The sequence below is a fragment of the Schistocerca americana genome, chromosome 2, assembly GCF_021461395.2.
Source record: "Schistocerca americana isolate TAMUIC-IGC-003095 chromosome 2, iqSchAmer2.1, whole genome shotgun sequence".
Taxonomy (NCBI): domain Eukaryota; kingdom Metazoa; phylum Arthropoda; class Insecta; order Orthoptera; family Acrididae; genus Schistocerca; species Schistocerca americana.
The window spans coordinates 305,089,903-305,107,081 of record NC_060120.1 but is presented as its reverse complement, the minus strand read 5'-3'; the positions used below and the strand labels follow the sequence as shown (position 1 = coordinate 305,107,081).

At 37.8% G+C, this 17,179-nt stretch overlaps 1 protein-coding gene across 5 annotated transcripts in view; it reads left to right on the top strand.

Annotated features, from left to right (window-relative positions):
• Positions 1–16,867, top strand: part of LOC124590946 — a 278,651-nt gene extending 261,784 nt beyond the window's left edge. For all 5 annotated transcript variants that reach the window (XM_047131688.1, XM_047131689.1, XM_047131690.1 and 2 more), the window contains 2 exons: positions 7,344–7,469; positions 16,135–16,867. In XM_047131688.1, the coding sequence (XP_046987644.1) occupies positions 7,344–7,469; positions 16,135–16,356 (348 nt within the window). In that variant the 3' untranslated portion in view covers positions 16,357–16,867. The remainder of the gene's footprint in view (positions 1–7,343; positions 7,470–16,134) is intronic.
• The last annotated feature ends 312 nt before the right edge of the window (positions 16,868–17,179 follow it).

The window sequence follows — 17,179 nt, the reverse complement described above, 5'->3', positions numbered from 1 at the left end:
CTGTTATCAGTGGGGTGTGTGGTGTAGAAATATTCCCACTGCAAGGAATGAGTAAAAGAAAGAATGCCCTATACAAGGCCAGCATGTTTGCAGTTAGAGGCCTCTAGAAACAGCAGGGGTCAAAGTTTGGCAGAAAAATTGATGACAGTGTTTCAGGATGGATGTTCAGGAGTTGTAAGTTTCTTGGAGGGTGGAGGAAGTTTTTGGGGATTTGAAAGGCAGAGTAAGTCAGCAAGGCATGGTCATGGAGCTATATGGGTTTGACGGGGTGTTTGGTTCAGACTAGTAGGCTTTCTCTTGGGTATAGGAAGTCTCATATGGGCATAAGATGGGAGTAGCTGGGGCAGGTTTCTCAGTTGGTGATGGGAATTGTATTCCAACTGTTGAAGGCCAAATTTTCCTTTTGCAGTGATGACACTCAGGAAGGAGGTGACAGTAAAAGGATGTTGCCAAAGGAGTAGAGGCTGTCAAGTATCATTTGAGTTTGGGTTGTATGATTATGAAAGACCAGAAAAAGATTAAGGTTCTTGCAGTTAGATGGGTGACAGCCTGAATGCCAAATTTGATGGTAAGCCCATTAGGCAGGATACCATGTGCCAGAGAAGATTTTGGAAAGAGGATGTGTGATTGGAGTTTTGCAAGGGCAAAGAAGAGTTTTCAGAACATGCGAACATAGAATGAGCAGGGATCCGTGTTTGGGTGGTTGGGAGACAAAAGGAGTGATTCAAAATTTGTTAAAAAAGATTTAAGACAAAGATATGAAAACTTCTTGTCGAAATGTTTTAACTTATATATGTTGGAAGTTGAGAAGATGTGTTAAAGAAGTAGGAAATTTAGTTACCTGTGTACGGAATGAGGTGGTGGCTTTGGAGTCGGCAGGACACAAGAAATAGTATTGTATAAACTTAGTGTCTTCTTCTGTCTGTTACATTCTCAGAACCTCTGGCCAAACACCCTACAGAACCCGAGTAAACCCATAAAACCATTGTCAATATATCTGCTGTGAATCTTAATTATACAAGTTTTCTTTCCAAATGCCTCGCCTTCAGCTGCACCTCCAGATCCAGTCATGCTATTATTTTGCACTAGTCAAATATCTACTCTCCATCACCTGTTCCCCATACAGTGGTGCCACAGTTTCACTACTATCATTTCTGACCTCAACCAACTGAAAACGGACATTTAACCTTCAGTCTTCCAGTCAGTGCCCCAGTCCAACAGTGATACCACCTCTTTCTGCACTTATCCAACCACGTCCTCTGTGGCTACCATCCAGGAATTTCTCATCTCCAATTTTTTCTCATCTCCTTTCTTCAGACTCTGCTCAATAACACTAACATTTTATAGAGGAAAGAGCATCTGCCCACAATCTTAAAACATCCTGACATGACCTGTTTCTCTGCTGGTAGCTTCCAGCAGTATGATAATTCTTTACATTGAGCAGGTCTTTGTAATGTAGATTCATTGCTCACCTTTCCTCGTAGCTGTTACACTCAGTACTCTTCAGCATGTCACCTCTATGGTGGACTCATACAAACCTTCTTCTTTCTTGAGACATTAGGCCAAGTTGTTGTTGTGGTTTGATGCAGCTCTCCATGCTACTCTATCATGTGCAAGCTCCTTCATCTCCCAATACCTACTGCAACATACATCCTTCTGAATCTGCTTAGTGTATTCATCTCGTGGTCTCCCTCTACGATTTTTACCCTCCACACTGCCCTCCAATGCTAAATTTGTGATCCCTTGATGCCTCAGGACATTTCCTACCAACCGATCCCTTCTTCTAGTCAAGTTGGGCCACAAACTTCTCTTCTCCCCAATCCTATTCAATACCTCCTCATTAGTTACGTGATCTACCCACCTAATTTTCAACATTCTTCTGTAGCACCACATTTCGAAAGCTTCTATTCTGTTCTTGTCCAAACTATTTATCAACCATGTTTCACTTCCATACATGGCTACACTCCATACAAATGCTTTCAGAAACGACTTCCTGACACTTAAATCTATACTCGATGTTAACAAATTTCTCTTCTTCAGAAACGCTTTTCTTGCCATTGACAATCTACGTTTTATATCCTCTCTACTTTGACCATCATCAGTTATTTTGCTCCACAAATAGCAAAACTCCTTTACTACTTTAAGTGTCTCATTTCCTAATCTAATTCCCTCAACATCACCCGACTTAATTCGACTACATTCCATTATCCTCGTTTTGCTTTTGTTGATGTTCATCTTATATCCTCCTTTCAAGACACTGTCCATTCCGTTCAACTGCTCTTCCAAGTTCTTTGCTGTCTCTGACAGAATTACAATGTCATCGGCGAACCTCAAAGTTTTTATCTCTTCTCCCTGGATTTTAATACCTACTCCAAATTTTTCTTTTGTTTCCTTTACTGCTTTGCTCAATATACTGATTGAGTAACATCGGGGAGAGGCTACAACCCTGTCTCACTCCCTTCCCAACCACTGCTTCCCTTTCATGCCAAGTAGTCTATTGTAATCTTCTGCTTCTGCTGATAGTACTTATCTATCCTGATAGAACCTACTAATTATCACCAGTACCTCTACTTTAATAGCTGACATCTTTTCCACATGAAGAAGACTTTCTCATAGCCGTCAATGGACACTCAATTGCAGTGATGAGTACTTCCTTGCCAGTTATGCTTAAGGTCTTGTTAAGTCTTTCATCCATCGAACCTATTCCACCAACAGATCTCCCATGCTGTACCTCCATATTCTCTAACACTTCAACCACACCCATTAACCAGCCGAAAAAAGGTAACCCCCTATTACAAAAAAAAATCACCTTGACTGGGGCAGCTTAACCATGTCCTGCCGGCCGGTGTGGCCGTGCGGTTAAAGGCGCTACAGTCTGGAACCGCGTGACCGCTACGGTCGCAGGTTCGAATCCTGCCTCGGGCATGGATGTGTGTGATGTCCTTAGGTTAGTTAGGTTTAACTAGTTCTAAGTTCTAGGCGACTGATGACCTCAGAAGTTGAGTCACATAGTGCTCAGAGCCATTTGAACCATTTTTAACCATGTCCTCCTCTGAGCTTAAGCTATCTTTCATTGTGTACTGAAATTGGAAACATCCTCACCCAAATATCTTCCTATATTTCCAGGAGCCATAATTCTTCTTCCATCCAAGGCATAAAATATCCTAGTCTGTGTTTCACCATACCCACCCTCAGCCCTTTGCCATTTGGGTCATATCTGTGTGAAAGTTCCAGATGAGTGACCTGTACCATACCAATTCCCAGCAACATTATATCCCAGTCCCATCACAGATGTATTCTACCTCATAAGAAAGAGGTTGACTTGTTACAACAAGTATGTTCTGTAGCAATTCTTAGTCAACTCCTGCACAGACTTTTATGTGGACTTAATCACATACCTGCTGTTCTCCCACATGAATGGCTGCTGTCAAGCTATGGTCAAGAGAAGCAACTGTTGTAATATGTGAATATGCCCCCGTGCTCTCCAAAGAGCAGCTCAACTTCCCTGAATTGCATAGATTGGAATTGTCTGTACGATGTATCTTCAACCCCATAATTCTCGTGGCATCCATCTTCACTATCTTTTGTGTGTCCCACACCCATCTCCACATCTGTTCAAATGCTTCTCTCTCTCTCTCTCTCTCTCTCTCTTATATACTTCCCATCAACCAACAGTTACCCATTACTTCGGACTAGTTTGTTTCAGCCTTCTACATAGTGACCCAAAGAATGTATACAATGTTTAGTTGTTCATTACTTCAAAACTAACTGACAAGAAGGTCTCATTTTTGGTAAAAGTATAGCTTAAAGTTTAATTTGTTAAAATCAGTCTAGTGTTCGAAGTGGTTACTATTAACATCCATATGTGGGTGATGCCACTGAGATGTTGCATGAACAACTGACTGCAACATGTGCATTTGAACATTTGTACAGTTATGTTCAATCTATTCTTGGAGTTCATCCACTGTGCTTGGTTTTTGTCAGTACTATGATGTCTTGATTGGAAGGATGAAGCTATTAAGTCTCTGACTAAGATCACTTGTCACTGGCGGTGTTTGGTTGTTTTAAATGATTATTTTAAATTTTGCAGCAGTATCTCTGTGCCAGTTAAAGAATAGGCAGGTTTCTAAATTCCATCTTCATTTTAATATAATTTTTTTATAAAAAGTGGCATGTTCTTCGTTTATTGAACACTTTTTTATACCTCTAAAAGTAAATCAGCATGAAGCACACAGTTACTTGGAAATGTCTGTTTGTGAACTATACTTCTCAGAGGCTCCATTTCACATTATCTGTTGGGGTGTATACTGATGTACCCAATTGAGGTTTACTTTTGAAAGTAATACTTAAGTAACTGAACATTGTTTAGGTGCTTTTCACTTAAGCAAATTAGCTAACAAAAAATATTAGAAGTTCGTTGAAAATTAGTCCCTCAAATATTTCTTAGATTCAGGCAGAAGATTGTAAGTGTCTGGACCAACCATAATTAAACTCAGGACTGTGGGCCTGGTGGTAAGGCATATGGTAACTTTAAGCCATGGCATATTTATAAATAACACCATAATTAAAATTTAATTTTTTTATTAAAGTCAGTGGGAAACAGTTGTTGTAGGAATACACAAAATTTAATCAGCAAAGGCAACACTCAGCATACAACAGAGGAAATGAGTAGTGCATAGGCACTTGAACGTAGTAGCTTAGTTTATGAAACTATTTTGTATGACATGTGCACTTATGTTTATATTGTCCTGATGACTTCCTGCACAATACTGTCAGTGTGTGTGTGTGTGTGTGTGTGTGTGTGTGTGTGTGTGTGTGTGTGTGTGTGTGTGTGTGTGTGTGTGTGTGTTTGTAAATGGTACAGTAATATCTTTTATGTCATATTTGAATGTGCTGTGTAAACTGACAGCCAAACGTGACCTTGTTATACTTCGTGTAATTTTATTAGCTCAATCCTTGGCAATGAGCGAACTTTCCTGTATATGAAACAAATTATTAATGATTCAGATGGTAAAAATTCTTTGTTTTTTAACCATGCTAATCAAATTATACTATGTTGATTACTCAAAGAAACCAGTGTTTGAACTCTGGTAACTGGTAAATCTTCAAAGAGAACAATTTTTTTTTACAGAAAATCCATTATCCACTTCTCTCTCAACTTGGTTACTTCCGTATAAATACTAAAAATGAAGCATAGTCTGGCTTCCTGTAATAAAGCACACATACAATGCTGTGCTAACACATGCACCTTAATTAGAAGCCATAGTTACACATACATAGAGAAGTTTTATGGTGAGCAAAGAAGAAAAGTATATTTTTCACACAATTAAAAAAAAGAAATGGTTTAATTATAACACAATTTGTTGATTATTTTTTGTTATTTGCTTGTAGCACATCCAGAGTGTGTGAAGGCTTGCAGTAGTGTGTGATGAAGGGTACAATAATATTCACAGTGAACAACAGTATATTTTACGGGACAGTATTTTATAATTATTTTGCTTAGGGAGAGAGGTGTGTGTGTGTGTGTGTACACAGACATTTGGATGATGCATTAAGAGAGAACAGTGACTCGTGAAATGATCGTGATGACATACTAGTTTCAGTCAACACTCACAGAACATTGGGGGAAACTGTTAAGCATTTACCAACTACTTACACTTTTGTGGCTACCATGTACCAGATGTATGTGTATAATTGATGAGTTAAATATTATAACCACCTCTTGTTTGTGGCAACCTGTATACCTATAGTGAGTATAGCAAAAATGACATAATATCTAAGTTGATAGCATACACCAACGATACATAAAACTTCTGTGGTCAGCTTTATATAGAGAGAATGAAGGAAGATGGAGATACAAAGGATTTATTCTAATGACCCTCCAATGGGAATGAGTTTTATCAGGCTCATTGAATACTAATTTCCTGCATCATTAATATGTATTGGAAGTTGAAAAACGATACTGAAAGTATTAGTGTACCAGTAGACATTTTATGTCCATGTAGTATTCAAGAACATGTATGTTGAAGGCTGGCCATCTAGAAAAGAGTATAGGCAGCAAATTTTGTTCCTGCTGCCTACAGATTGCAGTGTGGAGGCAAACACACATTTCAGAGCATACTGTTCATTACACATTATTGCAAATAGAGCTCTGCAGCAGACAAACTTGACCAACAAGTCCCATTTAGATTGAGAGCAAGGTTGCTGTGATCAAGTTGAGGAATAAAGGCTTTCTTTTGCACCACATGGAGGTTTGTGACAAGAACTGTCATTTTTCTAGAAGACCAGCACTGGAGATATAAAAGACAGTATTGGATCATATGGGGCCCAAGCATCTAAGGTTCACAGGGAGCCTTTATGTTTTGCAGAAACACTCCCCCTCTCCTTGCCACAAAGGCTTTAGACTCAGTTAGTATTATTTTTTATCACTGAAAGGGTGGGTTCTTCCCATTGGACTTGGAATCTTCCTGTTGCCCACACCTGAAGTGCAGAATGTGACACGACAGCCACAATGTTGTGTTCTAATTGTTCTTCCCAGATTTGATGAATATTAAACCTTTTAACAAATTATCCATGAATCAGATTCGCACAATTAATAAGCACATGCGACAAGGAGCTGAAACCATATTTATGCAAAATATTAATGTTCGTGTTATATACTTGCATGATATTGACAGCTATTATAATTTTTTATCCCAAGTGTAGTGTTAAATCCAAAAAATCAGGAAAATATCGGCTGCACAAAACTGTGGGTCACAGTAACTCTCATAGCAATCAGCCAAATGGGCTGTCAGTCAGAGTGGACAAGTTAAATAATACATTTGGCACATCATGAAGAACCAGTTGAGTTGTTCTGAAATATTTCTTCACAATCTACAGGTAATGTCTGGTGCAATATATCCCTGATCACTGACCAAGCCTTCCAGATCATTCACGATATCACACTGGAGCCATTTTGCATGTCAAAGGTGGACCAAGTTACTCTTATGTAGACAGAAAAAAGCTGTGGTCATGTCTAACTTCCTAGGTAGTTATTATTGTGACAGCTCTATAACTTTTGGGTGCGTATGACCCTAGTTGTTTTTGTGCCTTAAAACAAAACAAACAAAATTGCTAACTCATTGTAGAATTTCTGTTTTTTCTTCATGTCCCCAATGTACTAGCAACCATTCTTTTTGTTGAACTTCCGTGCAGTTAATAACGGCATTGAAAGCACTCGTGCATGCTTATTCTTCCATATACATATTTATTGTGTATGCTCATTTACTTGGTCATACATTGCACAAAGCCAAAGAATATCCTCCAAACTGGAAATTTTATAATTGCAATATTTAAATTTACAGAAGTCAGCTCATCTCCTTGTTCCCAGTGTACCTTTGCCAACAATAAGCAGACAACCAGGCGTGCGTTATGCATCATATACTACTGTCAACAGCCGCTCCCCTACAATTCTGGGAACTGCTGTTCAGGTATTGTATGAACAAAGATTATTTTTACCATACTTGTACTCTTAAGTTACCTTAGATAACCGAATTCACTTTGGTTTGCACATGCCACTTTCCTTGAAATATTAATTCAGTGAAACTTTCATAATTTTCAATCTATGTGAGATAAATGATAAAGCAAAATTATCCTGAAAATCAGTTGTGCAACAACATTGGAAGTCCATTTGCAACCTAATTGTACTCCCTTTGTTGTACGATTTTTCATATCTGAATGACAATCTAAAACCACAATACTCGTGACTACAGTTTAGCCCACTGTCATATTTATTAATGTCAAGTATAGTGCATTGGTGGGATCAAATATTTGTACAAGACACCTGTCAGCATGGAACTAAAATATTGTATGTGATACTTCTTGTATTTCAGTTTCTAATGTGCTTAGAGCAACATATTTCCAGTAATTTTGTATTTATATTATCAAAAGGTCAGCAGGAACAGTCATGAAATCTTTCTCAGTAAATTAATGGGTTTACACTGTACCTGTACTGCTTAAGTTCCCTAAATTGTACTGCAGTGTGTTGACATAATTCTGATCCCTTGCGTTGGGACCGATGTTCTAGCATTTTGGTCCCCCCCCCCCCCCCCCCCCCCTCTTTTAAACCAACCAACCTTGACAATTATGCACTTTTCAATGGAGTAAAACAAGGGAAAACATTTGTAACATACTGGACTTTTTAAAACTGTGTTTGTGGGAACTGTTGTCACAGTTTTTCTATGTTACTATTCTGGCTCTGGTTTATTGTGGTTAAAATGCTTTTAACCCTGTCTGAAAAGCAAGAAAGTTCGTAATTGTGTTCAAATTTCGCTCTTTGTGAAGTATTCCCATTAAAACAAGAAAATAGTTAATTTGAAAATATTCTTGTTTGTGTTTGTGGTTTTTGATATTTCATAGTTGCATATATTGATTGTCTCAAGACCCGTCTTCAGATCTACATTTGATTGTGGATTATTGTTGGATGTTTAGATGTTTATTTAGTAGCCTTTTGGCACATTTACCACATTGTTGGCTTTATCAATTGAAGTTACTTCTGTTCTGCACACCAAATTCCTTTTGATCCACAGTTCTGGGTAATTTTTATCATCATTGCTATACCATCTCACCTCATGACATTCTGGGTGCTCCATTTTTTTGTCAGGAAGTGCAGTTAGGACATATTTATTGGAAGTGGGAATTTCTGTGTGTGGACCATAGATAGATGTCTAGTCCATGTATCTGAAATGGTTTGTATCCCTCTACTAACCATTGTAAAGATGCTATTTGTCTCATGTGTTCAAAATACTGAGTGCAAGACACACATTTTTTATGTACTGTTCAACTTTCCAATTTTTGTTTTTGAACAAGTTTGGTTCTGCAGTGCAGCAGATAATTGCACACATCCCTACATGTCCCACAAGTACTGCTTCATGTGCTTGTCATAGGACTTCACCACACAAGTACACTGGGGCAGCAATTCACTGGCTTCTGCACATGTGCTCAGTTGTGTGTGTCACAATCATTGACTCTGTGCATTGTTGTGTGCAGTGTATGCTTCCATTGTTCTTCACTCACTCTCATTTGTTGCAGTGCACATGCCTACCTTGTTAGACTATGCATCTCAAGACTGAATGGTAAGTGATTCTTCAGGAAGACACGTCTTAAAGATAGCAGCAGAAGTACATTACTCCATATATTACAATATATTAAGCTCTATATTTGCTCCTCTGTCATGTGGTAATTGTTTTTGGCTCTTTTCAGTTGATGGGATGCTTATGCAATGATGGGATGCTTATGCAATGATGGGATGCTTATGCAATGGGTGTTTCATTGCATCTACTTCCTGCAAAATCACACAGCTCAAGAGGGCAGTCAATAAGCCAAAAATTGATTATTTTAGGACACTCCTCAGAGACATTCACTGGAGTGATGTTTACAGTTCTCATGGCATGAATGAAAAATATAACACTTTTGCTAATAAAATGCTTACCTTATTTGAACATTGTTTTCCCCCAAAACTAACCAAGGTTAGAGCAAAGTCTACAAAGAAGCCATGGATTACTCAAGGAATGGAGGTATCTTGTAAAACAAAAAGAAAACTGTATCTGTCAATCCGAAACAGTTCTGATGTTGATGCTATAGCACATTACAATAAATACTGCATAATATTAAAGACTGTAACATGGACATCAAAGCAAATATATTACAAAGAAAAGATAGTCATATCAGATAACAAAATAAAGACAATATGGGACATAGTGAAGGAGGAGACCGATAGAACCAGACATGGAGAGGGACAGATAGCCTTAAAAGTAAATGATACATTGGTGACAGATGTGTATAGTGTTGCAGAACTTTTTAACAAACATTTTATTACTGTTACTGAAAAGATGGGGTTGTCAGGTTCTGTAGATGCTGCTATGGAATACCCAGACCAGACATTTCAAGTAATTTCCATAATATGAATTTGACCCTCACTACCCCAGCAGAAGTAATGTCCATCATAAAATCTTTAAAATCAAAAACATCTAGTGGGTATGATGAAATATCAAATGGCTCTGAGCTCTGTGCTATGGGACTTAACATCTGAGGTCATCAGTCCCCTAAACGTTGAACTACTTACACCTAACTAACCTAAGGACATCACACACATCCACGCCCGAGGCAGGATTCAAACCTGCGACCGCAGCAGCAGTGTGTTTCCAGACTGAAGTGCTTAGAACCGCTTGGCCACAACGGCCGGCGGTGAAATATCAACAAAGTTAATTAAAGAATGTGATTCTGACTTAAGTAGCTATCTGTGTAACCAGTCGTTTAGCAGTGGAATATTTCTTGAATGGTTGAAATATGCTGAAGTTAAGCCACTGTTTAAGAAGGGGGATAAAGAAATAGCTTCAAATTTCTGTCCAATTTCACTTTTGGCAGCATTCTCAAACATTTTAAAAAAGGTAATGTGCAATTAGCTTCATAACCATTTTGTCACAAATAACATACTGTCAAAGTCGCAGTTCGGCTTTCTAAAGGGTTCTGATATTGAGAAGGCCATCTATACCCACAAGTATATGACTAACATACGATGACAAGCAGACAGAAGTGGACAGTGTTAAATTCTTGGGATTACAGCTTGATAATAAATTCAACTGGGAGGAGCACACCACAGAACTGCTGAAGCGTCTTAACAAATCTCGATTTGCAATGCGAATTGTGTCAGACATAGGGGATATAAAAATGAAAAAGCTGGCATACTATGCTTACTTTCATTCCATAATGTCATATGGGATTATTTTTTTGGGTAATTCAGCAAGCCAAGCTAAAGTTTCCCGGGCACAAAACATGCAATAATAGTTATATGTGGTGTGAACTCAAGAACATCCTGTAGAAGCCTGTTTAGGGAACTAGGGATACTAAGTATTGCTTCCAAATATATTTATTCCTTAATGAAATTTGTCATTAAAAATATATCACTTTTTCAAACCAACAGTTCAATCCACGGAATCAATACTAGAAATAAGAATAATCTTCACAAGGATTTAAAGTCACTTAGTCTTGTACAAAAAGGTGTGCATTATTCAGGAACACACATTTTCAGTAACTTGCCAGCAGCCATAAAAAGCTTAACAATGTGTATTACCTTATAAATAAAAAAACTTTTTTAATTTTAAATTCAGTGCATTAATTTGATCTTAGTAAATGAGTGTTTGTAAAATGATTCTTTCATATAGTGTTCATTAAAAAAATTGACGATCATTCCACTTGGGACCTGGGGAAGGTACATTAGCTTATTTGTTACAGTTGTAAATATTTGTCATGTATTGTTATTTTTCTGACATGTTCTACCCCCTGGAGGACCTCCTCACTACAGATCAATTGGAATGAATGTAAATCTAATCTAATCTAATCTAATCTAATCTAAACACACCCCCACTGTGAAACTGCTGGCATTGCATCATAAGATAAAGAGTTTTTCATAGTTAACATACGCGAGAAGAGGATTAGACCTTAGGAGCACAGTCAGTACGCCAAAGCCTCTTCACGTTCCACAGTTCAGTGGAAGTTGGCACCATTTTTTTGCAATTGTGTGATGGGCCTTGTTTTTGGATAGTCAGATACAGATTTCGAATAATAATTTGATAGACCAAGAAAGGATAGCATACATCTTACAGTAGAAGGTGCTGGAATGCACAGTTCCTATGTATTGTAAGTTAGATTTGATTCATTTCTGGCTAGTAGTATGACACATCTAGCATACCTCCTGCAGAATGAAATGACATTTCTGCAACACCAGGTTGAGTTGCTGCTTCACCAATTCTTCACTACTGATTTAAAATGGTGTGGAATTAGATATAGCTTCCTGTAAACAGATTGTGCATCCACAGTGGGATACTGAGTAACAGGCATTGCCAGAAGTGATCCATTAGGACTGAATAATTCTGCATAATCTTCTAGCAGCAGAGTAACTCGATTCCCATTTCTCCAAAATTAGCCACATTGGTAAGCATTACACTACAGTTGTCTTGATTATGTGCATACTATGGCATAACAAGCATTGTGCCCTATTCTTTACGTTATTATCCCCCAGTGGCTCCTCAACAAGCAATGTTTCAGTTGATAGATTGGTTCCAACATCGATCCATATTATCTTGCCTGTTTCTTCTTGAATACTGATCTGGAAGTTGAGCTTGAGTGAGTATGATCACAGTTTAGGAATGGTGTTAAGACCTTTAGCACCCTCCCACACCAGTTTGGTGTCCTTAATGATGGCATCAACAAGGAGCAGGACACCATTGAGTGTGTGTGTGCCCATTTTAAAGATGCTACATGAGAACTGCCAGCTATTATAGATTGTAATTGTTATGAATTTATCACAAACACTTTGGAAAACAATGTCACATTTGATCATGAGATATACATTAGACACAGAGAGAAGGGGTACATTGATTCGTCCCAGTGGGAACTGGCAGTAGATTTAAAATGCCTTTGAGAGTGATGACCTCATGATAATAGCCTACATACAGATATCATTCTCTGAGAAAATAGAGAAACATTATACCAGTCCCTACCTGGCATTGGCTAGATGTACGGTACTAGAATGGGTAGATAGTTACTACGATGCAGAGCCAAGATATCTAACCCATAAAGAGCACTATAACTGCTGCTTACCAGAGTAAGTACTTCCATCCAATACCTGAAGTTACAGTGGATCAAGGTAAAGATAACAATTGCTGATCCCAGTGATCTTACAACATTTTTAGCTACACCTCTTAATTTACAGTGAGGTGGACCCATACTGGCAGACAACGAGAACCAAGAAACAACTGACACTCCTGTGCCTAGCAAAAATTTCTCCTTCTGCCTGGTACACGGAAGTCTGCCACTAACACTGTACACTGCTGACCAGTGACTGTATTTACCGAAAGCATTGCCCATTGGTTCCAGCTCTTGTGTGTCCATTTCACACATGTGTGGCACCATGTGATCTACCACATGTGGACCTCCTCTGTTATCTACACTTTATCTCTCAGTGGCCCATTTGACTACCTTTATCACACTGTTGCACTTTGCAATCACTATACATATGTCCCAGGCAGTGGCAACAGTAGCCACTCTTGTGGCTGCATATCAGATTCTATTTCTTGCAGAGTAATGGTGACAGTTACAGCTCCTTGCAAGGTAGCAGGGAATCTCTGTCATACCTTGCTCGCATCTCAGCCAGTAGTCTGCACAGAAATGTGTCCAGTGTGTCCTGCTCAGTGTCTTGGATCACTACCGGATCTACTTCTGTGCTCCCTGATAGGGTGTACTTTTTCTTACTGCCTTTGCAAATACAGTCCACAAATACCTCATATCCTCCCCCAAGATGTTCCTAATGAATGCTTTGTGGTGCCTACTGGTACATTTTAGTATAAAATGTTCATGCAATCCAGCATCTAAATCCGTGAAAGTTTCCACCTCACTTAGTTTTTGTGACACGTTATACATAAACACACAGTCTGTCCATTTTAAACATGCTACGTGACAACTGGCAGCTATTATAGATTGTTTCTAATTGTTATGAATTTATCACTTTATATACGGGATGTTACTAAAAAGTTACTGAGATAGACATTTTACACTTTGGTGTTTTGAGACAGTTGGAAATTTGCTAATGATATGCTACTAAAATGTTTTGTAGATTGTAATTATTTCCCTCCTGAATATATAGTAAACCTGTCAATGAATGTCTTCATCACTATGGCTTATTAAAATCGGCAACACTGAGCGACAAAGAAAATTTTTCATTCTACGCACATGAATCTAAAGGATAAGAACAAAACTGCTTCTGAACCAAGTTCTCAAGGTTCAAGGCATTCGTCTGTAAGCTGTTGTGGTTTTTCTAATACTGACCCTATTATAGTAGTGGGTGTTTCCTTTTCTTCTAAATTGTGCCAGGAGTAATGTGTTATAGAGTGATAAAATTTTCAGTACTTTTGTGACATTATTTGTTCTCAGTGGTTTTATTCATCATTTTAAAATTCAGAAATGTAGGTGTAATGTGTTAGCTGCTAAGAATTTTTTTAATTGTTTTGTCAAAAATGCAAGGAATCGGGCGTATTTTTATTCCTTCAGCAACTATTAATATAACTGACAATGCAAAATTAAACAGTTCAAATGATATCTCCAGTGAAAGTGAAAAAAATATTAAGGTGGAGGCTGCTGTAGATGTCCAAGTACCAGTAGTCATGGATTTACTTAATCATGTCAATTATCGTGAGAAAGAAACTTGAAAAAATGAAAGTAAATAAGATTAACAATAAATTAAGGGTTGGAGAGCTTCTGGAATATAGCGTTTAAAGACCTAAATAAGGCCCCACTCCAAATATACCACATCAGAACTGCAGCCTGTTCTCAGAGTTGGCTGCTATGCTACACTCATAAATTGTTCTTCTGAAAACTAACTTGAGGCTGCTGCAGCCCTCAAATTCTCAAGAGAAACTCCAATTTCTTCATCTGGATTTCTCCACAAACAGTATGACCAAAGTGTATTTAGCTATGCCCAATCTGTCATATATGTACTAGGTGGTGATGGTTTTCTGCCCTTTTTGCTATCCTCAACTTATTTTGTTCCTCACTCAAACAACAATTATCCACACACAACTGTGCAAACTGATCTACAAGGCGCTGCACCACCCCTTGCTTGGTAGCTTTCACATACGACTATTAGTTATTAAGGATAGAGAGGGAAAATGCACATAGAGACAGGTTGCACATGGCAAAAGCACTTGTAAGCTGCCACTCTGTGCTCTTTATTGATTTATAGAGTATTGTTACTTGCTATAATCTGTGTGGTTGGGAAATTAGGCATCGAACATTCAAAAGTAGCCGGTACATGCACTGATTAAAGTTCTGACAGCGAGCCTATGACAGATGCCCTATCCATTGTCCCACACTTTTCTATAAATCATTCCCTTCCAGAAATTCTAGTAATAATTAAGAGGTTGCAGTATGTGAACACTTTTGTACAACACAGTTAATTTACTTCACTTTAAATTCATATATTATGTCTGTGCTTCCCAATCACACTCACACTACAGTCATTCACCTATCACTAATTTGTATGAGTTTACCATGCCCATTTTTTACTGTCAATTGCCTTTTGATTATATAACAACTCCCCTGATACAAAATTAATCCTGAGCTTCAAAATTATTGCTTTGACCATGATTTCTTCTCTCACACACATATGATTCCTACTTGCTTGATGACTCTGGCATGACTGACTCACTCCGTCACACCAAACGATCTCCAGGTACCAATCTATCCCTTCTAGAATTATTTGGTGCCCCAATCAGTGATGCTGCTGCACTGTAGCAAAGGTGCATTAGGCTAGATTCGATCCCTCAAGTACAGGGTCGATATCTGCACCTTTACACAGGCACTCATCAATCCATGATGACACATGCCACTGACGACAAATGAGTGGTCACTACAATAGCTAAGTTCTTTGCTGTTGATGGTTTTTCCCATCAGAAAAGTCTTTGGTGTGGAACAGAAACAAAGTTGATAGCTATGATATTTTGTTTTGTTATGTTAGTAAACACTGTACAATAATGTAACTCAAGAATCAACTTGCCCAACAAAGTAGATGGATCAAAATGCACTCTTTAGTGTACCCACCCTTTGGATTCTGTGGAGAGATTCTGAGGACTGCTTTTCTAATGATGACACAATACTTCAGAAACTTGATGAACATCATTAAGTTTGTAGTTGGTTGCAGTGTCCTGCAGAGATGGTTTTCATAACCTGACTACCACATGTGCCGATATTAATTTATTGTCAGTCATGTTGTAAAAGCTCAAGAAATTAATTACTGGCTCTGCAGTTGTAAATAGTGCTTATATAATAAATAATATAAATAATGTTTGTATTTTTTTAGAAAATTTATGATGCATGCATGTATTATTCTACCCATGGGTACCTACATTTGGATTTGTTTGTAATGTACAAATGCACATGGATTTCATTGCAGTGTGTTTTGATTTACAAGACTTTTTCCATAACTACACAGTTGTACTCTGGGTAATTTTAGTGGCATATAGAGAGCTTTTCTTTACTCTTTAAAATAGATATCCTTGTCAATAAATCTTTCTTTTGTAACTAGCTGCATGTCTGTTACAGGTTGTTGCCAGTAAGCCTCAACAATCTGCAACTATTTTGCCTGTGGCAACGTCATCTGGTAATTTGTACTTCACAACAGCAAGACTTTCAGCACCACCTCCCCTAAACAGGGTTAATGCAGCGAGCAGCACTCCAGCAACATTGATATACCCAGCTACATACTCACAGGCTGGAAGCAAAAAACAGCCGAAAGTTACACAATCAAATTTTGTAAATAAGTGATTTCTTGTCTAAGTGAATGAGAAACTGTGAATGCAGATTAATTGCAATTATTTTTCAATTATAGTTAAGTGGTGCTAAAACTATTTAAAAATTTGACAACAGTGTCTTGTTGTTAATGAGCTCGTTGATAGGATTTGTACCAGAGGAAAGTGAACACAGAAACATTATCAGCAAATAACTAAAATGTGTACTCTGCACAGGAAATATCTTCTATGTTTCGAAGACAAATTGCATTCATACTGTAAATGTAAAAAAAAGAAAAAACTGGAACATTGTATATATGCTCAGACTGGCAGGTGACTTTTCTTCTGTTTACTGCAAAACAAAAGAATCCCTTTGTAAAAATGTGTTTTCAGGCAACAGAAGTTTAGTATGTGTAGTCACAAACCTGTGTACAATGGACTAGTGTGTGTGTGTGTGTGTGTGTGTGTGTGTGTGTGTGTGTGGTAAGTAGATGTTTCCCCAGTACAGCTTTGCAGAAGTTAATTTTATAAAAAAATAACTTGATTTGTGCAGTAATACAGAAATTGTAAATTAATGTAAGTTGGTCCACTTGGTTGTATGTCCATAATTTGTGTGTGTGTGTGTGTGTGTGTGTTTGTATATAAATATATGTCTAGAATGAAACTGGATATTAAAGATTGGAATATATTTTTATATTAAAAAGACTAATGAAGATTGTTTAGTTTACTTTTTCTCTCAGTTTTGTAATATAAAAGTAAACGGTTTACCCCCCCCCCCCCCCTCTCTCTCTCTCTCTCTCTCTCTCTCTCTCTCTCTCTCTCTCTCTATATATATATATATATATATATATATATATATA